The 25420-nt window shown below is 37.8% G+C and overlaps 1 protein-coding gene across 2 annotated transcripts in view; it reads right to left on the bottom strand.

The window, feature by feature from the left end:
* Positions 1-5918: 5918 nt before the first annotated feature.
* The window catches only part of N6AMT1 (N-6 adenine-specific DNA methyltransferase 1), a 23780-nt gene continuing 4278 nt past the window's right edge, over positions 5919-25420 (bottom strand). The window contains exons 3-7 of one of the 2 annotated variants that reach the window (XR_006679529.1): positions 24005-24095; positions 15116-15199; positions 7895-8036; positions 6529-6673; positions 6167-6249 (exon numbers count right to left, since the gene is read on the bottom strand). Coding sequence is in view for 1 of the 2 variants with exons in the window: in XM_004713108.2 (XP_004713165.1) it covers positions 6125-6249; positions 7895-8036; positions 15116-15199; positions 24005-24095 (442 nt within the window). In the remaining variant the exon portion in view is untranslated. Of the gene's footprint in view, positions 6250-6528; positions 6674-7894; positions 8037-15115; positions 15200-24004; positions 24096-25420 lie in introns of both variants that reach the window. The other variant, XM_004713108.2, reaches the window with a different exon arrangement.

The following is a 25420-nucleotide window of genomic DNA, read 5'->3' as shown; positions in this document are numbered from 1 at the left end:
CAACCCTTAATGTGTTCCCTTGCATAATCCATTTCCCTTATAACCTCCTCCATCCATTGAAGGAGCCAGCAACCTCACCCCATCCCCACACCTCCTCTAAGATTGTTCTCATTACTGAACTGCATCCTCCAAACGGCAAAGCTGCAAGAAATAAATCTATTTAAACAAAAAGGATCTCTGTTCTGAAGCATGGCCAGTGCTCCTTAAGAGCAAGGATGGTGAGATTTTTGCCTTACACACCATGTAAGAACGTGTTCAGACCAGTCCCTGGAGGATATCATGCTTGGTAATGTGGAAGGGCAGCAAAAAGACGAAGACCCTCAAAGAACTGGATTAACACTGGCTGTAACAATGGGCTCAATCATAAGAACAATCGGGAGGCTGCTGCAATTGTTTCAGGACAGGGCAGTGTTTCATTCTGCAGCGCAGTCACTATGGGTTGGAATCCACTCTATGTCAGTTGCATTTGTCTTAATCTTCTGAAAAGGTCAGTGAAATTCCTGAGCATATAGACCACTAATAACTCAATGGTCTGCATTCATAAGCTAAATGAACGTTCGTATCATGGTGGCATATATAAGGTATCAGATGAAACAGGAGTAAAGCATTGTGAAATGTTTATAGCTTCTAAGCCAGTACTTGTGCCTTAACTTCAGAAGCACCAAGCTGAGAGTAAAAGCTCAGCATTTCTTCTCGTTTAATCAGCAATATCCCCAGACCTGTGTCACAGTACTTAGTCACTCAAAGTTCTTAGGAGGCAAGTGGCATTCTTCAAAGTGTGCTATACTACCACACTGTTAGCATCTTCCAAATCATCCCACCCCAATTAACATATACCAAACTTGTTGAGTTTCATCCTCCTAAATTTCCCCATCAGAGTAATTTAACAATCATTTGAAGAGCTAAGGGGTTTTTCACTTATAAAGTGAAAGCAAATGCTTCAGGTTTTAAGAAACCTGCACGCTTATGATTAAAACAAAGCAGCTTCCTGTGGTATGTTTAACTGTGAAACTTCTTGAAAAGGCTTAATGGTCTATATAGGGCAAGAGCATCCATGTAACCAGATAACCTTCTGAACCCTCATGAGTGTTTCCAATACCCCATTAAGAAATAAAACTCTAATAAAATGATTTTGAAAAAAATTTTAAAAGAAAACCCAAAAATATTGTCACACTAGATTTTATCAAGTTTCTGACTAAGTTTCACCCAATACATACTATTTTGATACTATTTCAACTTCTGGGAGTGAGGTTCTCAGCACAAAATTCTAATACCACCCCCACTTCCATCCAATAAGATAAAATATTTCAAGTAACACAACAATGCATGTTCTAATGAAGCCATCAGTGCACTAGCAAAAAAACAGCATCCCTCTCATGCCCCACGTACCACTCACCTGACCACACTGTGTGACTTCTTTTTGTTTCCATGAATGCAGAGGGACATGAAAGGGCAGTGATTTGACAATGTAGAAGAAGTGAAGTGACAGGGAAATGCTATCAGCCATCCAAACAAATGAGTCTGAAAAATGTTTCCAAGAATGGAATCGTAGATTTGACAAATGTACTATGTGTAATGGAGAGTAGTTTGAAGGTGATACGGTTTTGTAAAAAAATGTAAATGCATAGCTTTGAAAAAAATTCCATTTTTTTGGAGGGTACCCCCTTGTATTTTTTATAATAGAATTAGTGATATAGTTTTTATTTTTGAAAATGATTGCTAAAATAGACTACGGGTAATTATTTTACTTGCAACTTTTAACTTGTTTCAAAATTTTATTGGCACATAACCCACATAATGTACAATTTGATAGTTCAATCATATCAAGAATAGCTGTATAATTATTACCCAGTTTCCCAAACCTACCCTGCCATTCCCCCAAGAAACCATTAATCCAGTCACTGTCTCTAGATTCATCCATCCTGGATTTCATATACTGATAAACATACAAAACAAAAATAAAAGTAATAAAAAAGCTACCAATAACAAAATAAAATACAGAAAACCTCAACTGAAAGGAAAGCAGTAAATATTCAAAAGTAGAGCAACTTAAAAATGGGTCAAAGGGATCAAATGAAAAAGTGTTTAACTACATTTGCTATAATCCACTCTCCAATCCACTTTGCATGAGTAGCAAGGCTACTTACATCCCTGGTCTCTGGTCAGAAGGGATTCACCAGAGGCTTAATCCACATGCATCTCCTCCCCACCCCCTTTTAAAAATGAAACAACTTTTAAATAGGTCAAAGGGAGAGTGAGTATTACGTTTTAAGCTAACTATATTATAATCATTTCTACAATTCTGTCTGATAACAAGGCTATTCACATTCCATGGCTATGGTCAGAGGGGATTCACCTGAGGCTTAATCTATGTGAGGACCTTGCACATGGATTTTGGGTTTCCACTGTCATCCACAGCCTTCTACAAACTAGGTGCTCATAATTTAAGCTTTGATACTATTCCCTCCTTCAGATTTGGTGCTTTTTCCATTTGGACTTAGTTGATGGCTCAATGCGATGTCTACTTGTTTGAAGACAAGCCTTTAAACCCCCCAACACTATTCTGATAGCCATGCACCATCTAGTTTTTCACCACACTTTGCTATAGCACCCACATCTTCAGTGATCTCATCATGAGGGCAGGTATCAAGCAGGGCCATGTCCTAAGACTTAATTGTTCTTAGATGGGGCTAGATTTAAGGGTAAGTGACAAGCTTTCAGAAGATCTAATTCTAGATTGTGTCCTGGGGATCTATCAAGCACAGCATGTCACACTCTCTTCTAGGCCAGCCAGTGCAGGTACTGTTGCTAGAAATGTTGAAGAAACCTGCATTATTGCTCAGGTCAAATCTTCCAGAAACTCTGTACTAATATTCTAGCCTGTCATGAGAGTCCACACACCACCTCTGTTTAGTCCAGCGGTTCTCAACCTGTGACCTTTGGGGGTCGAACGACCCTTTCACAGGGGTCGTCCGATTCATAACAGTAGCAAATTTACAGTTATGAAGTAGCAACAAAAATAATTTTATGGTTGGAGTCACTACAACATGAGTAACTGTATTAGAGAGTCCCAGCATTAGGAAGGTACGACATGAGGAACTGTATTAAAGAGTCACAGCATTAGGAAGGTTGAGAACCAGATTTAGTGACTGCCTCTTTCCTAGTAACAGAACAGAGAATTTTTACAAACTAAAAAGTTGACTTAAAAGCAAAATAATATTCAATTTTGATGAGCTGTTTCAGAAATACTTTTGTAGTTTATTGTCATAAGATTGCAATTAAATGATTTTTTTTAAAAGAAAGTACTTTAACACCACTTTATGTCAATACACCTTGCATAACACTTGCTTTGTCAGTCTGTTTGATCTGTGGTCTGAGGACCGTACCTGTGGAATCTCACTTGCTGTTACTCACAGTGCTATGCTGGCAAGACTACTGGTTCAGTAGTCATCGACGGTGTTATCCTTGACGATATAATTAGCAGCTTAGTGTGCAGCCCACTGTGCCGCCAGAGCTCCTTTTCCTAGACTTTAAAATGCACTGTCAATCACTACATGTAGTATTATTATTTATAGATTTGGGCTCTAAATTTGTAGCCTGTTTATATTTTTGAGGTCTGAATGAATGGTATGGAATGCATTAGGAAGTATTATTTCCCCTGTCTACTATGTTTACTTAATTCCCCACCTCTGGGGTAAACTCTAATTGGACACGAACAATACTATTACCACAGATAATATATGTGTGGGTTCAAAAATAGTTTATTATAAAATGATTCATTTTTGGTCACAACTGAAATCAATCTAGCAATCTTTGTTGTTTTGCATATGTATTCACAACTGAGATCAACCTCTGATAATCCTCTTGCTTCTGTCTGGTTTTGGTATCAAAGACAATCCTGTTATGAGTTGGGTTCCTTGTGTGTTTGGTATTATCTATAAAGTCCTATGGGCCTTCTATTTTTCTATGTGTTAGTGTTCCTATGTTCCTTCTCAAAGGAAATTCTCCATATCACCTCTTTTCAATTTATTGACATAAAGTTACTCATAATATTTTGTTTTTTTTTATACCATACTTACAATTATCTTTTCTGCCCTGGTATTATCTATGCCTTAATTCTAATTTTCCTTGATCAATCTTGCTAGAGCTTTATCCAAATACTACAAGCAGCTTTATTTTGTTTTTTTACAAGCAGCTTTAAAGATCAGAAATTTATTTTCTCACGGAAGCTAGAAGTCCAAATTCAGAGCTAGCTCTTGAAAGACATTCTGTGTTATCAATTTCAGCTTCTTACCCACGCTAAACAAGTGTCACTGATTTCAGCTGCTGGTAGTCAGCAATCCTTGGAGTTCCTGGGGCTGTACATTGATCAGTCTTCAGCTAGTCTGTGCATTCCCCTGTCTATGTTGACTTGTTTCTGTCTTTGCGTTCTTCCTAGTATTCAGAAGTGATGAGGTGTAGGACATACCTTACACAGTACAGTAACATTAACACAGTAAGTGGTATTTCCAAGTGGAATACACCCACAGGTGGTGGTGGTGTGAGTTGCTGAGTTGATTCGAACTCACAGCAACCCTACAGTGCAGAGAACTAATAGGTTGAAGTTCCACCTAGGATTCTAATATGGAGTTTGGAGAGGCACAATTGAATCTGTAACACACCCTCTCCAACATCCTTTCTGCATCTTTGCTGTGGTGGCTCCTTGAGCTGCCTTGCAGAGTCTGCCCAAGTGCCGCCTTAGAAAAAGTTGTGTTACTGCTTCTTGTGGCCCTGCTGCTTCGCTATCCAATCCTCCAATCCTTAACTTCCTACATAGTACAACACAGACCCCTCTAGGGGCTTAATAGACAGAGACCTGACACATTGGTTTGACTGGCTCATACTCAGATCTATTGTACTTGGGCATTATTTAACTAATCCCTGTACTAATGGACATTGAGATTGAATCAACATCTATTACAAAAAATGTTAAAATAAATATCCTTTCATATATTTTACACTTACATTATACAAGCATATTTTGGAGATATGGTGGGTCTGGTTCCAGACTACTGCAATAAAGCAAATATAAAATAAAACAAGTCACACAAATTTTTTCGGTTCCCCAGTGCATACAAGTTATGACTATATTAAAGTGTAGTTTATTAAGCTGCAATAGCATTATGAAAAAAATTGAAATGTGAGAACCAAAATGTGACACAGACAGAGTGAGTTCATGACATGCTGTTGGAAAATTGCACCAGGGGATTTGCTTGATGCAAAGTTGGCACAAACTTCCAATTGTAAAAAGCACAGTAACTGAAGGTCAATAAAGTAAGGCACAATACGATAAGGTGTGTTCCCCCCACAGGGAAGGGATGAGTCAATCAGGGTGCAGTAAAGCATCGATGAAACACACAATATTCCTCTGGTTCCTTGAGACTTCCTCACCCCCCACTACCATGACCCGAGTGCTGCTTCTCAATTCAGACTAGACCGGAACATGTACACAGGTATAGATAAGAGATGGGGGCTCACGACACATGGAATCCAGGAACAGGAGTGGGAATAGCGATACCAGAAGTGTAGAGGGAAGGGGAGGAGGAAAAGGAGGGAGAGTAAGGGAGAAAGGGGGAACCGATTGCAGTGATTGACACATAACCATACACCCCACTCCAGGAGGAAGAGCAGAAAACATAGGGGAAGGGAGACAGTGGTCGGTTTAAGATATGAAAATAATTATAATTATCAAGGGGTGATGAAAGGGGGGGCTAGGGAAAAAAGGAGCTGATACCAAGGGCTCAATAAAAAGTAAATGTCTAGCAAAGACTGAAGGCAAACGTATGTACAAACATGCCTGATGCAACCAATGTATGGATTGTAACAAGAGTTGTAAGAGTCCCCAATAGATGATCTTTTAATAAAAAAAAGGCAAGATGTTGGTATATTAAAAACATTTTATATATAAATATGTAATTTATGCGTGTTGCATAAAGATTTCTATAAGCTTGAATATTCTCTATGGGTGAAAGGGAATGCCTCATTCTTCTACCTTTTTTCTATGAAACCTTTCTGATAAGTTTTGGATAAATCCAGGAATTACTTCAGTTCCCAAACATGCTGAATGGACTCCGCTTCCAGAAAGTCAGCAAACACCTGTACATCCAGACTTCGAGAACTTGAGGACAGAAAGGATTTCTTGGCCCGCCTGCCTGGAAAGTGCAGTGATGCCTTGCAGGCCTTTTTTCTTCATTATTTTCAAAATTTCTTCTAAAATGAAAATGAGAACTGTAAACCCTCAATAAATAACTTGGTTTGATCACTAAACAGCTTATTACAATGATAAACACAAACTTTAAAAAATTATCTTCATCTGGTAAAACAATGTATAGTAAGAGTTCCTATTAAGCGGACTTGGGCTTCAGATAGATGGGAGCATTTTGAATCATCAAGGTGCTGCTTCGGCTCCAACTAGGGGGCATGGCTGCTTTGAAGGAGCAGCTTACTCAGGATTCAACGACAGCAAAAATTAATTAAACTGGTAATTACAGCAAGGGATCCAGTTTTTAGTTGCTTGGCTCCAATCTCTGTCCTCTCGTCTTCCTTTTGGATGAAAAATGTCATTGAAGACAAGGGCAGCCTAGACTGGGTTCCACTGCACAGTTCTGACAAATACAGCAGCCTGTAGCCCTTCCTGTTAGAGATAAACTGATCTTAAAAGAAACCCCAAAGAAAACTAGTAATCATGATGTGTAAGACAGAAGCTAAAATCAAAGGAGATAGATAAAGAAGAAAGATTACGATCAATTTACTTAAGTCATCTTAAAATCAAAATTGAAAAATCCCTATGATGAGATAGTGCAGGGGCAATGAATCATTCAATGTGACTCTTCTGGCCAGTCTCTGAAGCTCCCACTAAACGACCTTTCTTGCATGTGTCTGGGTAAGAAGGTGGGGGAAGATACTGACAGGATTCACTTGTGAGTACTTTTGAGCAGGATTCATTGGGATTACCATCCTGCTGGGTACAAAATGAGCCCTCCGAGACACAGGAGGGGGGGAATCTCACCACCAGCCTGAGCCAGGAGTGAAGCGTGTCCTCTGGACCTGAGATCCCTGCACAGCAAACCTCCTGGATGCAGAATGACAGCTGTGACATCAGAGCCAAAGCCCGAGAAAGGGTTGTGGGGGTCCCCCCCCCCCCACCCCCGCGCCAGCCCACAGAGCAAATAAAGCTGAGTGTTTGGGGCAAAAGTGGAGGGCATCTGGGCACCTAATCGGGAAGCTGGGCTTGCTGACTCGGGGAGATGGAGCGGAAGGCCTCCAGTAGGAGGGTTCTAGTAGAGTTGACTGCTCTTTGGGCATTACCAGCAGCCCTGAAAGAATTTTGTAATGTGTCCTAACTGAACAACAATATTCTGAGTACTTCTCACCTGTATTGTAACCTGTTACCTTCCTCAGTAAATCCCTTAATCATGAACATTGTCTTGATATTCAGTATGGCTAATGCAATGAATTATAGACCCTAGAGGAAAAGTACAGTGCACCGTGGGAGGCAGAACAGACAATTTTCATGACACAGCTTCAGAGGAACCAAAGAAAACAGAACAGAATTGCCCAGAGCATGGGGCCACCAGGATGGAGAGAAAAAACGACAATATTGAGCTTGAGGTGCTCTAAAAAAGAAATTAGAGATTCTGTATGTGAATATTAGTTTATGAAGAGAAGTGGGGTGGTGGAGATAACATAAGAGAACATTTTTTGAAGCCATACAAATGTACCTCAAAAATATCTTTCAACATGAATGTTATGTCTGCATTTATTAATAGTCCATGTGATTTTATGTAGTCTTCTGCATCATTAATTCTTGGCTTCTCCCTAATAAATGGCTAAAATACAAACTGATGGGTGTTACCTGGATTGTTTTCTTTAATGGTAACGAGATAGAATAATCCTCTTGGGGAAAGCAGATCTGCAGCCAATGGAAAGAATCTGTCCATGACTTCTCGACCATTGCTGCCACCGGCCCAGGCTGCCTCGATGCCTCGACTCCTCACCTGCACATAATTAAAAAGAGTTTTTTCTCTGGACTAAAGGTGTATTTTTGACTCAGTTTATATATGAAATAAAAAATCATACACAGAATCTTTTTGACAAATATTCACCAAACAAATACAAGTTTTCCAGAAAAGTGGGTGAAGGGAGATGTCGGACAGTGTAGGATATGACAAAATAATAATAATTTATAAATTATCCAGGGTTTGTGAGGGAGGCGGAGTGGGGAGGGAGGGGGTAAAATGAACTGATACCAAGGGCTCAAGTAGAAAGAAAATGTTTTGAGAATGATGATGGCAGCAAATGTACAAATGTGCTTGACAAAATGGATGTTATGTATGGATTGTGATAAAAGTTGTAAGAGCCCCCAATAAAATGACAAAAATGAAAAAACTTGAAAAAACAAAACAAAAGAAAGAAAGTACAAGTTTTATATTTCACTGCTAACAAAGAAGCAGTAAACTAGGAAGCAAGCATGGTTTCCAGTCTAGGTAAATTAGGTCAGTAATCTTTGTGATTGTTTCTTCCTTATCTATAAAATTAGGGAAATAATAATACTATATATACTCGCATATAAGCAGAGTTTTTCCAGCACATTTTAAATACTGTTTTGTGGTAAAATTAGGTGCCTCGGCTGATATTTGGGTGAGCTTATACACGAGTATATACCTAAAAACTTTCATCCATTGTGAGGAGTGAATGAAGTGTATTTTGAGTTAATTACAATGTGTACATTGAGTGCTATCAGTCATAGTTAATATATGTACAATTTTAGGACGAAACTAAGAGTGAGAACTTGTATTGTAAGATCTATTTAGCTGAAACAAAGTCAAATGTCCCATAACATCTGGCTCTTTTCTAGATTATTTAAAAGATAAATCATATAAACCTTTTAAAAAAATTGTGAAAGGTTTCTATTTCAGACCACCAAGCCGGCATTCAATAATTCACCCCCTCCTCACCTTCCTAGTTTAGTCTTCCCAAACCTGCCTGCCCCAACATCTTCCTCCTGTGAACCTCCAGCCTCCCTTTCCACCCGAGTCAACACTGGCAAACCCTCGAGTCCGCTGCTGCTGCTTCCCTCCCCTGCACCCCCACCCCCTTCGGCAACCTCTAAAGTCTGTTCCCTTTGTCATACAAGTTTTCCCTTGGTTTTTATCCCTACAGTAGTGGTTGCATACAATATTTGTTCTTTTGTGATGAACTAACTTCACTCAGCATAATTATCTCCAGGTCCATCCATGTCATTATGGCCTTATCATTGTTTTAGTTATGCATAGTATTTCATTGTGTGCATACACTAACGTTTCTTTATCCATTTGTCTACTGATGGACATTTGGGCTGTTTCCAACTTCTTGCTATTGTGAACAGTGCTGTGATGAACATGGGTGTACATGTATCTGTTCTGATATTACTTACTTCTTTGGGGTGTAGATCAAGAAGAGATATTGCTAGAGCATATGAAATTTCTATTCCCACTTGTTACTGCAATTGTTGTACACATTTATAGACCACCAGTATGGTATAAGGGTTCCAATCTCTCCACATTCTTTGTCAGTGTAAGGTAGTTTCTCACTGTTGCTTTGATTTGCATCTCCCAGATGGCTGATTGTATTTTTTCATGTATTTTTTATTCACTTGGATGTATTTTGGTAAACTGTTAATGTACTTTGCCCACTTTTTAACTGGGTTATAAATATTTTTCCCTTTAATGAGGATTTTACACATTACTCCCTTGTCTACTTGGTTGCTGCCAATTTCTGCCCTGGCACCACCCCCAACCCCCAGTTCATGGGTTCTTTTCAGTCTTTTGATGAAGACTTTTGAACACACGTCTTATTTTGCCTTTTGTTCTCCATTATGTTTGATAATATGTCTATGTCCTGTAGTGGGCTCTTAAGTTTGTACCTATTATCTCACTGATGGTCTTTATAGCTCTGGGATTTACATTAGGTCTTTGATCCATCTTGAGTTCATTTTTGTACACGGAGTCAAATATGGGTCGTATTTCAATGTTCTGCACATGGAGATCCGATTTTGTCAGCACCATTTGCTAAAAAGATGATCTCATTCCCATTTGATGGTTCTTTGGTCCTTGTTGAAGATCAGTTGTCTGTAGGTAGATGAATGTATTCTTGGTTCTCTATTCTCTCCCACTGATCTATATATCTACCATTGTACTAGTGTTAGGATGATTTGACTACTGTGGCTGTGTAATAGGATTTGAGATCAGGTAGAAAAGAGGCCTCCTATTAACAAGTTTATTGCACTCCATATAAAATTAACAATTAGTGTTCCCTTTTCTTTACAGCATGAACTTGGGATTTGGATTGCATTTGTATTGTATTTATAAACTGCTTTGGGTAGTATTGACATTTTCACAATGTTAAGTCTTCCTATACATGAATATGGAATATTCTTCCATTTAAGTAGGTTTCTTGTAATAGTGATCTGTAGTTTTTCTTGTACAAGTCTTTTGTTTCTCTTGTTAGGTTTATTCTTCAGTATTTCATTTTTGTGTGTGTGTAGCTATTGCAAATGGCTTTCCTGATTTCTTTTTTGGAGTTCTCTTTGTTAGTATATAGGAATCCAATAACTTTTTGGTGTTAATCTTGTCATGTTGCCAAACCTTTCAATTGTTTCCAACAATTTTTTTTATGGAGTCTTTGGGGGTTTCTACATATAAAAGCATATCATTTGTACATAGTTTCACTTCTTCATTTACTGATTTGGATTCTTTTGATCCTTTTCTGTTGTCAAATGGCTCTGGCTAAGCTTTCCAGCAAATGCTGAATAAGAGTGATGATAAGGGGCATCCTTTACACCTCCCTTTTGAAACTCACTTACTATATAGAGCTACACTGAAGCATTTTTTTCCTTAATATGATTATATTCTGAAAGGAAAGTTTAGGAGTTTACACAATGTCTTTACCACTGTAAATTAAAGTATATACATATATATAAGAATATTTTGAATATATGTTTGAATCTTACTTTAACCCTAACAATTGTTTTCTATTTCTTTCTATGGCATTTACCTAAAAAAATACAATCATGCCTGTGCTTTTATTAATCTAATATGATTTATATTTGCTTTAAATTCTTTATATGCACACCATATATATACATAACTTTACAAGGGAGAAAAATATGAGCACACATGTTTTTACAAAGCTGCATATTTTACCTTTTTTTCTCTCCATATTTTAGTTTTTAAATGTTTTGTCCTATCTTCTTCCCACCACACACACACCCATACACATGTCATGATTGGATATAGTTAACATTATACTGATTATATATTTTAAATTGAGTCTTGCATTTCTCCCACTTATAATATCTTATAGAAATCTTTTAAAATGGTCTGGATTAGTTTTAATTCATTTTTCTTATAGTTTCATATTTTACGGTGGGAAAGTACCACAACTAGTTTCTATGTTCATTTGCTTATTTTTCTTTGTATTTCATAGTTACAAATAGGCTTAAATAAATTCATGAAAAATTCCATTATCTTTTAATTCCAAGTTTCCATGTTTTTGAAGTCCCTTTTGTATTCCCATCCCTATCTTAAACTTAATATAAATTTTCACAAAGTTAATAATGTGTTATTAAGTGGTATTGAGTCAGCTCCGACCCCTAGTGACCTATGCACAGCCCTATGAACAAAACACTGCACTGTCCTGTGCCATCCTCACAACTGTTCCTATACCTGACCCCACTGATGCAACTACTTTGTCAATCCATCTAATTGAGGGACTTCCTCTTTATAGATGCCCCTTCATTTTATCAAGCATGATGTCCTTCTGCAGGGACTGGTCTCTTCTGACAATATGTCCAAAGTATGTGAGATGAAGTCTTGCCATCCTTGCCTCTAAGGAACACTCTGGCCTTACTTCTTCCAAGACAGATTTGTTTGGCTTTTAGTGAAGTCCATGGTACTTTCAATATTCTTCACCAGCACCACAATTCAAATACATCTATTCTTCTATGGTCTTCCTTATTCAGTATCCACGTTTCAATGCATATGAAGCAAAGGAGAATACTACGGCTTGGGTGAGGCACACTTTAGTTCTCAAAGTAACATACTTTTTTGCTCTTCAAGACTCTACAGAGATATTGCGCAGCAGATTTACCTAATGCAGTACATTTTTTGATCTATTGACTGCAGCTTCCATGAGCACGGATTGTGGATCCACAAGCAAGACAAAAATCTCCGATAACTTCAACGTTTTCTTCATTTATTGTGATGTTACCAATTGGTCAGGTTGTGAGGATTCTGGTCTTCTTTAGATTGAGTTGTAATTCATACTAAAGGCTACAATCCTTTATCTTCATCAGCAAGTGCTTCAATTCCTCCTCACTTTAAGCAAGGAAAGTTGTGCCATCTGCATACCACAGATTGTTACTAAGTCTTCCTCCAATCCTGATGCCTTATTATTCCTCATATGCTTCTTAGCTGATTTGCTCAGCATATAAATTGATTGAGTATGGTGAGAAGACACAACCCTGTCACACAACTTTTCTGATTTTAAATCATGCAGAATGCCTTTGTTCTGTTCGCACAACTACCTCTTGGTCCATGTAATCACAATAGTTAATCACAACAGTACATTTATCAGTTCTATTTTGCTTTAAGATTTTTCTCCTGAAGACAATCCTTTACTAGCATCCCTAGACTTCTTTGCTTTACCCTTGGGTTGAATTCCCTCTTTTCCTGGGCCCCATATTGTCTTCTCGGTTTCCACCCCAATTTTGATGGAGCCATTCTCTAGATGTAAATGTTTTGTTGAAAGAAGATTTAAAAAAGCCAAAGAGCCTACCAAATATACTGCCATTGAATCAATTCCAAAGCATAGAGATCACAGAGGGCATGGAATTATTCTTTAGGGTTCTTGAGGCTATAAATCTTTACAGCCTATTCTTCTCTTGTGGGGCAGCTGATGGATTTGAACCACTGACCTTATGGTTACTAGCCCCATGCCTAACAACATACTTTTGCTAAGTCTGGACTGTCTTGTTACTTTACTCCAGTCTGGAGTAGGAACTCTGTGCGGACACTAGTTTAGATGTTTCCTCAAGGATGTTAAACCATGTTAATCTGGTGCCTACTGATCATCTGATGCTGATCACATTCGCATAGGCTCCAAGCAATTTCCATCTTTGTGGGGCAAGCTCACTGTATTGTACCTTGGGGCAGGAGTCAATGTGGTCTTTTGCTTGCCTAGTACCCAGCTCCACTGCGAGCTTGCAGTGATCACTTATGGATTACAGGCACACACCAACAGCACCGAATCCCATGGGTCAGCATGTATTAGTAAGTTGGAACATCTTTCATATCATGTCTTCTCAATCTTTCCTTCCAGGCTCTTTTTTAAAACAGTGGTTCATTTCTCTTTATCATCATACTCTGTGAACAGAAACGGTTCTTCCATTTGATTCCCAGACCACTGGTTCAGGTCTTCACAGTTTAACCTCAATCTCTTTAAATCCATTTCCTAATGTTTTACTTTGTAAAACATGTTCTTAAAACTCCAGGAAATCTTTGCTGTGCTGTACTGTGATACTGCTCTCCAGTTAATTAATTACTCAGCTCATAGGAGAGGATTTATCACACCTGCTCTCTTGGTTGGAATCACAACAGAGCCCAAGGCAAGCAATCATAACAGGTGCAAGGCTCTGGCAAAGCCCAGAACCTAGTGCTAGAAATTATCTCTAGAAGAAGAGTCCCTTTCGATTGCCATGCTGTAAACTCTCCTCTCTTCATTCATTAGTCTTCCCAGTTTGTGCACATAATATACCAGGACCTTCTTCCCTGTTTCTATTCTGTTTCATATATACCTTCATAATATTTGACATCATAATGATATATGTATTTTTGTGAATTTCTATTTCTGTGTTGCTGAATGACTTTCTTAAATTAGATCTCAAGGATTGAGATTATTGAACAAACATTTTTATCATGTTATATATGATAAAATAATATACTTTCATAATGCTTCCTAAAGAGTCTTAGTAATTTGCATTTCCCTCAAGTGATCTTCATGTTTAAAATGTTTTCCTGAATGTGATAATGAGTTTCCTATGTCAGCAGAGACAACAACTTCTTACTGGTTTAATCTTAATTAATAGTAATAGCAGCTTTATGGATCTTTCCAGTCTTAGTGGAGATGTGTAACATTTATCAGTTTTGCCAAAAGATGATCATTAAAATAAAGTAGGCACATTAATTAAAAGGCAATCTAAGGTAAACCCACTGTCACTGAATAGATTCTGACTCACAGCGACCTCGTAGGGTTTCAGTGGGGGTTGTGAATCTTTTACAGGAGCACAGAGCCTCAACTTTCTACTTTAGAGTTGCTGGCAGGTTTGAATTGCTGACCGTAAGATTAGCAATCAAACGCGTCCCCAACAGTGCCACCAGGGCTAATTACAAGGAAACTCCAAGCCCAAACCAAACTCACTGCCATCACGTCTATTCCAACTCATAGCTAGCCTTAATCCATAATTAAGCATTGTGACCCGTAAATATTCTCTTTGTACAGGGAAATGATTAATATGGTTTACTTCATTACAGAGATTTCTTTTAATCACCTGTTTCTAGATCATTTTCTCTATCTGAAATGAGAATTGGTTTCCTTCTCTCACTTTTGGTAATATTTACAAAAGAGAAAAACCTGTTTATGGTAAAGTGGAAGGGTAGTAGAAATTCATAAAGAATTCCAATGGGAAAAAAAAAAAGAATTCCAATGGAAATTTAAGGTTGATTAAGATTGCTTGCTTTGCAAATTTATCAATCATAATAAAAGGTGTACATGAGAGGAGTACAAGCCAGAGAGGAGGAGAATATTTAAATACCTATAGTCTGATTTGGATGGGATTTTGAAGACTATCCAAGAATAGAGTTTCTGTCTTTATTGTTTCAGGTTTCTTTCTTTTGTCTACCAACAGAAGCCAAGTATTGGCAAGTATGAATAAAAGTGGAATGGTTTGTGTTAGCAACCTAAAATGAGGTCATGTGAAGTTCATGTGATGTAGAAAGAAGGTCGTTAAAAGTAGAGTGAAATTTTGTATATATCTTACCTCTTCCGATGGAGTCACTACATAGGGAGGATTAAACACCAGAAGATCAACTTTTTCCTTCAATCTTGGTAGCAAACCTTTGACCTAAATTTGTTGAATAATAATCAGAATTTTAAGCCAGACTAAGTAAAAGACATATGTATACATATTTAAATACTCTACTACATTTTAAGAAAAATATGTTAGAGGACCAGACTTGTAGACAAAACTATAAATAAATATTTTAATATTTTCTGCTAGGTAAAAATTTTAATCTATGTTATTATAAATTTTAGAATTATAAATGTTTTTTAACAAGGTTTTCACCCATATTACTGATTTTATAGGTAATAAATGATAAATTAACTATAAGAAAGGGAGACAGTGGAGAGTGTAAGATATGAAAATCATAATTTATAATTTATCAGGGGTCCATGAGGGTAGGAGGGTGGGGGAGGGAGGGGAAATAAGAGGAGCTGATACCAAAGGCTCAAGTAGGAAGAAAATGTTTTGAAAATGGTGATGGCAACATATGTACAAATGTGCTTGACACACTGATGTACGGATTGTGATAAGAGCTATTAAGAGCCCCAATAAAATAATTTATTATTATTATTCTTAGTAATAATAAAAGGATGAATTAAAATGATTCAGCAAATCAATCCTTGGTTCCTCAACAGTTTATATGCTCACAGTCTTGAGTTCAGTTTTAGGAGTTCTATAAGACATGTTCTAATTTGCATAGATTTGGACACAACTTTAGAACTCCAAATAACTTAAAATACTTACTTTCTATAACCAAAAGAACTGTTTTATTCGATGGCAGAAAGCCTATTTAAATAAAAGAAATTGTCAGATGATGGATTTTCTTCTTCTTCACTTGGAGTCCCTCGGTGTGGCATAAATGATGAAGCACTCAAATATTAGCTAAAATGTTGGTGGTTCAAACCCACCTAGAGCAGTGGTTCTCAACCTGTGGGTCACGACCCCTTTGGGGGTCGAGCAACCCTTTCACGGGGGTCGCCCAATTCATAACAGTAGCAAAATTACAGTTATGAAATAGCAACGAAAATAATTTTATGGTTGGGGGTCACCACACAACATGAGGAACTGTATTAAAGGGTCGCGGCACCAGGAAGGTTGAGAATCACTGACAGAAGACAGGACTGAAGATCAGCTTCCCAAGGGCCACAGACTTGAAAGTTCTGCTCTATGGAGCAGTTCTATGCTGCACATATGGGGTCACCATGAGTTGGAATAAACTTGGTAGGAACTAACATCAATTTCTTTAATTCTTATAAATGTGCTACCTGAAACAAGGTAGACAGCAAAGACAGGAGAGATTGAAAATACAGTCGTGCGGCATTTTATGAAACTTCAAACTGAATATAATTTTCTATGGAAAACACGAAAAATGTCTTTTTAAAAAAGTACATTTAGGGTAAAAATTCCATTTAAAGTATTCCTCAGATTATATTAAATAACCAAATACTTTAAAAACCATTAAACCCGTGCCTTTACAGGCATCATGTTGTTAGGCGCTACCGAGTCAGAGCAACCTCATGTCCAACAAAGTGAAACACTGCCCAACCCTATGCCATCCTCACGATTGTTTTTATGTCTGAACCCATTGCTGCAGCCACTGTGCCAATCTATCTCTTTGGGGCTTTCCTCTTTTTTTGCCACCTCTCTACTTTAGCAAGCAGGGTGTCCTTCTCCAAGACTAGTCTTTTCTAACACATCCAAAGTAGTTGAGACAAAGTCTCACCATCCTTGCTTCTAAGGAGCTGAAATTCTAGTTGTACTTCTTCCAAGACAGAAATTGCATGTTGTTTAGGCAATCCATGGTAATTTCAATATTCTTTGCCAGCACTATAATTCAAAAGCATCGACCCTTTAGTCTTTCTTATTCAATGTCCAACTTTCACATGCATATGGGGCAATTAAAAATACCATGGCTTGGGTCAGGCACACCTTAGTCCTTATGTAACATGCTTGTTTTTCAACACTTTAAAGAGGTCTTGGGTAGCAGATTTACACAATGCAATGCATTCTTTGATCTCCTGACTATTGCTTCCATAAGTCCTGATTGTGGATCTCAGAAAGATGAAATCCTTGACAGCTTCAATCTTTTCTCCATTTAACATGATGTTACCTATTGGTCCAGTTGTGAGATTTTAAGTCCTCTGTACATTGAGTTGTACTCCATACTGAAGGCTACAAGCCTTGATCTTCATCAGCAAGTGCAGCAAGTCCTCCTTGTTTTAAGGAAGCAAAGTTGTCATCTGCATATCACATGTTAATAAATCTTCCTCCAACCCTGATGCCACATTCTTCATATAATCCAGCTTCTTTGATGATTCTCAGCATACAGACTGAATGTGCACGATGAGAGAACACAACCCCGACACACACCTTTCCTGATTTTAAACGATGCAGTATTCCCTTGTTCAATTCCCACCACTGTCGCTTGATCTATGAATAAGTTCTTCATGAATACAATGAAGTGTTCTGGATGTCCCATTCTTCTCAAGCTTTTTTATGATCCACACAGTCAAATACCGTACATAGTAAATAAAACACAAGTAATTATCTTTCTAGTATTCTCAGCTTTTAGCTAAGCTCCATCTGATATCAACAATGATATCCCTTGTTCCACATGCTCTTCTGAATCCGGTCTGAACCTCTGGCAGCTTCACTGGTGGATGATCTACAGCAAAATTTTATTTGCATGTGATATTATATTGTTCTATAACTTAACATTTTGTTGGATCACCTTTCTTTGGAATAGGTACAAATATGTATTTCTCCCACTCGATTGGCCGCATCTTCCAAAGTGACTACCTTCAGTCCTTCATCAGCTTGTTGCAACATTTTAATAAGTATCTCATCAATTTCTGGAGCTTGTGTTTGGCTAATGCTTTCAGTGCACCTTAACTTTTTCCAGTACCATTGGTTCTTGTTCATATGCTATCTCCTGAAATGGCGGAATGTCAACTCATTTTGGTGCTGTGACCCTAGGTATTCACTCCATCTTCATTTAATGCTTCCTGCATCATTCAATTTATCGCCCATAGAATCTTTCAATATTGCAACTTGAGGCTTGAGTTTGAGTTTTTTGTTTCCAATATGCTGAGCATTTTGGTCCTTTTTGGCTTTCAAAGGCTAGGCCCTTGCACATTTCATTATAATATTTGACTTTGCCTTCTTGTGCTGCTCTTTGAAATGTTTTATTCAGCTCTTTGACTTCAAAATTTCTTCCATTTGCCTTCATTATACTATGATTGATAGCAAGTTTCAGAGTCTCTTCTGTTAAGTCACTTTGATCTTTTCTTTCTTTGCTGTTTCTGTAAGCTTTTGATTCATTCCTTCATGAATGATTTTTTTATGTCCTCCCACAGCTCATCAGGTCTTCTGCCATTAGTGTTCAATGCATCAAATCTTCAAATATTCAGGCGGATACTTTCAAACTTCAAGTGAAATATACTCAATGTTATATGTTAGCTCCTTTGGACTTTTAATTTTCTTCAGCTTCAACCTGAACTTACATCTGAGCATCTGGTGGTCTATTCCACAGTCACCTCTGGCCTTATGTTATCTGCCGATATTGAGCTGCTCGGTAGCTCTCCCCACAGATGTACTCAATTTGGCTTCTTTGTATTCCATCTGGAGCAGTCCACCTTTTGTGTTTTTTACAGAAGGCATTTGCTATGAAGAAGTTGTTGGCCTTGCAAAATCCTCTCGTGATCTCCAGCTTTGTTTATATTATCAAGATAGTATTTTCCAACTACTGCCCCTTCCTCTGTTTCCAACTTTTGCATTCCAATCTCAAATAATTATCAATATATTTTGAGCACGTTTGATCTAAAGACAAAGACAGTGGTAGAATTCTTCAGTTTCGTCTTCATTCGATTTGAGTAATATTCATATTGATTGGATTTCCTTGAATGTGCATAGACATTATCCTATCACAGGCAGCATTGTACTTCAAGGTAGCTCTTGAAACGTTCTTTTGACAATGAATACAAAGTCATTCCTTTTGACTGTGTCATTTCTGGTGTAGTAAACCATATGATATTCTCATTAAAAATGGCCAATACCAGTACATTTCAGCTCACTAATGCCTAGAATATCGATCTTAATGTACTATTTCCTTTTGAACTCTCAATTTTCCTAGTCATATTTCATACAGTCCAAACTGTCAATTATTTATTGATGTTTGCAGCTATTTTGAGTAGTGCTTCATCAGCAAAAGAAGGTCCTGATGGCTGTACTCCCCTACACTTTATGTCATCCATGTCATACGGTCATTTGAGAGGGCAGTTCTTCCTTACTCAGATTTTGAGTGCCTTCTGACATGTGGGCTCATCTTCTGGCACTATCTGTGGTACTTGGATAATTTTGTGTCAACTAAAAACTTTCGTCTACAGGTGGAACCAAACCTGTCAACCAGGTGGTAGCTGAATGACACCTCCTTGGGTGTGTGGTCTTTTATATGACAGTGTAGGATTCTGGGAACTGCTTCTCTCTCTGCTTCTTTCTCCTTGCTGGGATTTCACAGAGACTTTGTGTCTACCACCATGGGTAGTCTCATATAGGATGCCGAACCGAGAGCTGTACGTACCCTGGCATGCTTCCACCAACCTTGAATTCACATGACTTGCACTCACTAGCTTCCAATCACTGTTTCCTTTATCATCCTTCAGCATCATCCAACCTGCAGCTACATGAGTTTGACGAGGACTGAGCTAGCATTGGACCTAACGAGTTGGAATTGGCTGGGGCTCCTTCTTGATGTAAAGTTCTTTCTTGTACAAAGATGAGTGTCACTGGTCTTGTTTTTCTACTCAGTCTAACACTATGGTCAACAATATTCTCATTCTGTTTATTACGTTTTCAGTAACTGACAATGTTTTGATGCTAACCATAGGGTTTCAGTGGCTAATTCTTCTGAAGTGGTCAGCCTATTCCTTCTTTGTACTCTGTTCTTAGTCTGGAAGTGCTGCTGAAACCTGTTTATTTTGGGTGACCCTGGTGGTTTTTGAAATACCAGTAACACAGCTTTCAGCATCAGTCACAAACAAACCATCATAGTACGAAAAACTGACAGACAAGTTGTGGGGGAAGGTGGTAGGGAAACTTAGGTGTAACCTTGTCTGCATGTAGAAAGAGCTCTAGTTAATCTGCTGTCCTCTGTAGCCAGGAAAGACCTCTGAAATAACCAAAAGGATTGTTTTCCAACCTCATAAAGAAATTTTTTCAAACTCTAGACAGAATTCCATTATGTAATTTCCCAAAAATATTGAGTAAGAAAACCAGAGTAATTGCTTCATAACTATTTATAATAATCCCTGATATTTTATACAAACTCAGAAACCCAATCCACTGCCACTGAGTCTATTCCAACTCATATCTATCCTATATAGGGTTTATGGGAGCAGACAGCCTCATCTTTCTCCTGTGGAGCAGCTGGTGGGTTTGAATTGCTGACTTTTCTGAGAGTAGCTAATACCTAAATGGGTGTGCCACTAGGGTTCTTTATAAAGTAGCAATGATTGCAGTAATGGATTTTAAGTAAACATTTTTGGAACTCAAAAGAACATGGACTTAAATTTTAAAAAGCCATCACGGGCAGGATATAAAGTCTCATTAACGTACACCTTACCCATCCACATTCAGCTTTTGGATAGTTTCACATCCCAAGAATATAGCCAAGAACTACAGAGAAAACAAAAAAAGTCTCTGAGATTTTTAAAATCGATACACTAAAACAAATACACAGTAAAGCTGGGGAGAGTCAGAAACTGTAGGTCAAAACCTGTGAGAAACAGCCGATTCAAATACTCCTCACTCAGACAGACTGATAGCAAAGTGCTAAGACGGTACCTTGTCAAGGGGGGAAAACTTGGGAGATCTGGAATAAAGCAGTCTTGAGTCCTTGCTCTCAATTGTTTTCACTGTACTTTGCACTACTCAGAGTCCTTAACGCTTAGTTTAAATTCAAGTCTACTATACTGGTGGTTTGGTTTTGTAACACAAAGCACTTGAAAGAGCTATCAATAAGTAGCAGTGAAATAGGACCTATGGCTAGTGAAAAGATGGAGAAAATAAAAATGAAAAGTGACTAAAGGCTGAGCTATTTAGTGTAAAGGCATGAATAAGCCATAGTCATTATCATATATAGCACAGAATACCCGCTATTCATATTGATCATGCTGAATCAAAAGTCATATTCTAAGAATATAAGAAATATAGCATACATTGAGATACAATGAAATGTCTACTTTTTAAAGTAAATTCAGCTCTTGAAAAGTCATTTTATTGTATACGATCCAAAATCCACTGTCATCAATTGATCCAACTCACTGCAATCCTACATGGGGCTTCTGAGACTAAACATTTAGGAAGCAGATATTCTCATCCTTCTCCCGTGTTCTGGGTGTAGAACTCTGTAAGTTGATTATAATTTTGCTCAGACCTTCTCTTGCTTATTTCTGTCCCATAATTCAGTCTTTAGGATTGTGGCCACTTTTAACTACTGGGGACCCACTACTGGCCTAGACAACACAAGTTACATCCTAAGCAGCAGTGGGGCCTCTAGATCTGGATTCAAAGATCTGGGTTTATGACATCTGTTTTTTAAAAAACCAAGACATTCTGAATTTATTCCACGTTTAAATGTTCTATTTTCCTACCAGTAATATATACCTCAATACTATGAACACTCAAAAGAAAGAAGTAAAATTAAAGATTAAAATGATCACATAGATCTCATGCAAATCATTTGAGTACTTTTCTTGTTATCTAGTTTTTAAAAGCAGCAAGAAGTTGTACTAATAATGTTTAGAACTACTTAAGTACTGGTTTAATTCTTTCTAAACTGGAAATCATTTGTGAAATTTTAAAAGCAAAAAAGCTACTGTGGTAAAGTGCAAGAACTTGGTATCACTCTTCTATTCAGTGTCTGTAACAATGCAAATAGGTGCAGAGAGCTCTAACTAGAGAGATTAACTTTGCCATTCTGCTGGGTATAACAGTGAGCCATCTGAGAAGCAAGAATATGAACCTCACAGCCATCAAGAAAGCTGCCAGTTTCTTGCCTGCTGTGGCAGAAGTAGCAGAGCAGCACCAAAGCGTGAAACAGAGTGGAGGAGCCATAGAGTCCATGAGATGGAGCAGGGACCCTTGGTGACGACTATGAGATAGATCAGTAGGCAGGCTTGAAGTTTGGGGTGCCCTCTGAGCATTCACCAGTGCTAAGGAGGCTCTGTAACATTTGGAGAGAGGTCAAGAGGCTCTCTGGCTGAGAGGAGAGGTCGAGGACAAGAGAGAGACATGCCTGACAGGACGGCTGAGAAGAGGTGTTGCAGACATAAAGAATGCATCCTTCCTGTCTTCTGATCCTGACTTGATAGAACCTGCTTACTTTCCTACTAAACTCCCATAATTGTTAGTTGCCTGATGTTGTAGAAGCAGCAGAGGCCACAGCACTAAGACTATGAAACTAAGTGGGGGAGCCTGGAAGAGACCACAAGAAGTCATCTTAATGACATTTTGAGAAAGAATGTGGCCATCACAATGGACTATGAAACCCAGCCGAGTGTCGTATGTTGGATGATTGGTGTCGAAATAGGGTAAAAAAAGTTGCAGAGTTGAGGCATGTCTACATCTGTCTCATAGGAATCATCCTTGAGCAGATGTGGAGCTGGATTTTCCTTTGCCCTCAACCTACTCATCAATGTAAGAATAATACACTGGTTAAGAAGCATTATTACCTGGTGATGCCGCTATGATATTTACTTATAAAAAAGGCATTTCATATTTATATCTAAGCAAATACAAAGGCAAAATAATCTAAGTCTTATACATAATCAAAATTATTATAAAACTACAATTTAAAAGAGCAAGATTTGTCTTGAAACACACTTGCAATTCTGTAGTTTTATGTGTTGTTATTACCTGTGCTGGCCTCATTTCTCCTCTTTGCTAACTACATTTCCTTATGGAAGGTCCTCTCATTTTCAATCCACGTGGTTGAGCAAGAATTGATCCCAATCTTCCCCCTCCTGGGGAGGGAATATAATCCAGGTCTAAACCAATCATCTCCATATTCCAATCCTCTTGGCTACAGTAGGTGATTGAAAGAAAGATATACGACCTATGTTGATGCAAGTCATATTCATTCTGGGGATTTTGCTTTAGTAACTGACTAACAATGGTTTGTTTCTTTGGCTAGGTGCTGATTGCTGAAATGTAAGACACAGATAATACCAAGTACCTTTTTAGCATGAAGGCAAAGGCTGCCAAGGATAGAGCCACTAGAGATCTAAGAAAACTATGCCTGCAATATCATTTGAGTGCCAGAAGTTAGATGTGCTTGGAATTTCCAGTGACAAACCAAATACCTTTTTATTTAAGCCAGTTTAAATTGAGCTCTATCTCTTTTGACCAAAAGAATGTTTGATCAATTGGTTTTGGTTTACTGCCCAGCACAAAGTATATTATTCTTTAATACAACTCCTTTAATTAATTAATTAATTAAAGTTTTTTTTTTTTTAATACAACTCCTTTCACTTTTTTTTTTTAACTTTTAAATTGTGAATTAGGTGAAGGTTTACAGAACAGATAATCAGCTTTTCACTCAACAACTCATTACAACTTCTCAAAGCCTTGCCCTATTTCAATAATTTTTTTTTGGCCTATCTCTTGTTGAACTGTCTTCCCCTTTTATCTTTCACTGTTAACCGAGTGCAAACTTTCTTCTTTGAGGATTATAGCAGCCAAGAATTTACTCTGAATGGCGTATACTGTTTAGGGAGTCACTGTTAAATTAAGTAATTCCTCAGCTTTATTTGACCTAAATTATCTTGACCTTAATTTATAATTACTGGACCAGGATGAATAGCTTACCAAGTCTGTAATTATGGGCTGAAGGCAGACTTTGTTACAGTGTGCTGTCTCCAGGGTACAAGCTGCTGCCTTCGGGTTGATGTCTGTGCACCTATAAACAGAAAAGGAAGAGCACTACGTCCTGCATCCATGAGGCATACCTGCTACTGAAAAATTAAAGGAATACTTCATTTCACCCAAACAGAACACATTTAAGGGGAAAAATTAGAATACTTTAATAATGGTGAAGCAAAATGAACAAGGATTAGTTATATGCCCACTTTTCACTACTGAGCTCTGGTGGTGTGATGGGTAACATGTTGTACTGCCAACTGCAAGGTCAACAGTTTGAAACCATCAGCCACTCCTTAGGAGAACGGTAGGCTTTTTACTCCGGTAAAGATTTACAGTCTCAGAAATTCACAGGGACTGCTTTGCCCTGAGGTCACTGAGAGTCAGAATTGACTCAATGGTATTGAGTGTTTCATATTGACATGGCTATGATTTCACAGACCAGGTCGTTAACGTGAAAATTAGTGTCATGTAAAAATGGCAGCTGACCACATCAGATCACAAAATGGAGGATGAGTACATCACTTCACAATTGCCAAACCACTGAGAATCAGCTCAGCCAGGTTGGCACATGACTTTAAGTAGCATAATAAATATTAATGCTAGATATGCATTGTTAAATGTGCAAAACTGTCATGAATGTAAAATGTTGGATGAGATAAGTTGATCAGTGGGGAGTAGGTGTACTGATGAAAAAAAAGGTATTGATATAATGTCCAAGAGTAAAAGAATACTTTCATATATACATACACCTGAAGGAATTCATTAAATTATGATACATCCAGTGAAGGAATACTACGTAGCCATTAAAAATGAAATAAAAAAGACTTTTTAAATCATGGGAAAATGCTCGTGATACTAAAATAAATGAATGGGAAATGGGGTGGGGGGATCTGGAGGGAAACACACTTTGACCCCATGTGATAACATTTATTTTATTTTTATTTTTCTATCTTCTCAACCATTTTGTAAGACAATTTTAATAATGTTTTTTCTGATCAAATTATGTGCCTAAAATAACATTAAACCTTAAGATATAATTATGCAGTATACTAGAGGAGTTCTGATGTGCAGTTATAATTTCTAGAAAAGGATAATTTGTGATCTAGGTCCTTACTATATTTAAATAAAATCGTATATGCACATTGCCTGCTCATAACAATTACTTCATCTAATCAATCATATTCACCATGAATTCTCACAGTGGAAGACGTAGAAGAATGCAATCTGGGGAATTGATCACCAGGATCAACCTATAATCCCCTCTCAGGGGATGAACAACAGAAAAGTGGGGGAGGCAATGGAGGACAATATAAGATTTGAAAGCAATAATCTATACTTTATCAAGGGTTTGTGAGGAAGGGC

The sequence above is a fragment of the Echinops telfairi genome, unplaced genomic scaffold (assembly GCF_000313985.2).
Source record: "Echinops telfairi isolate 266 unplaced genomic scaffold, ASM31398v2 ScPeMD7_7469;HRSCAF=8507_0, whole genome shotgun sequence".
NCBI classification, from domain to species: domain Eukaryota; kingdom Metazoa; phylum Chordata; class Mammalia; order Afrosoricida; family Tenrecidae; genus Echinops; species Echinops telfairi.
This window is presented reverse-complemented; position numbering and strand designations above follow the sequence as displayed.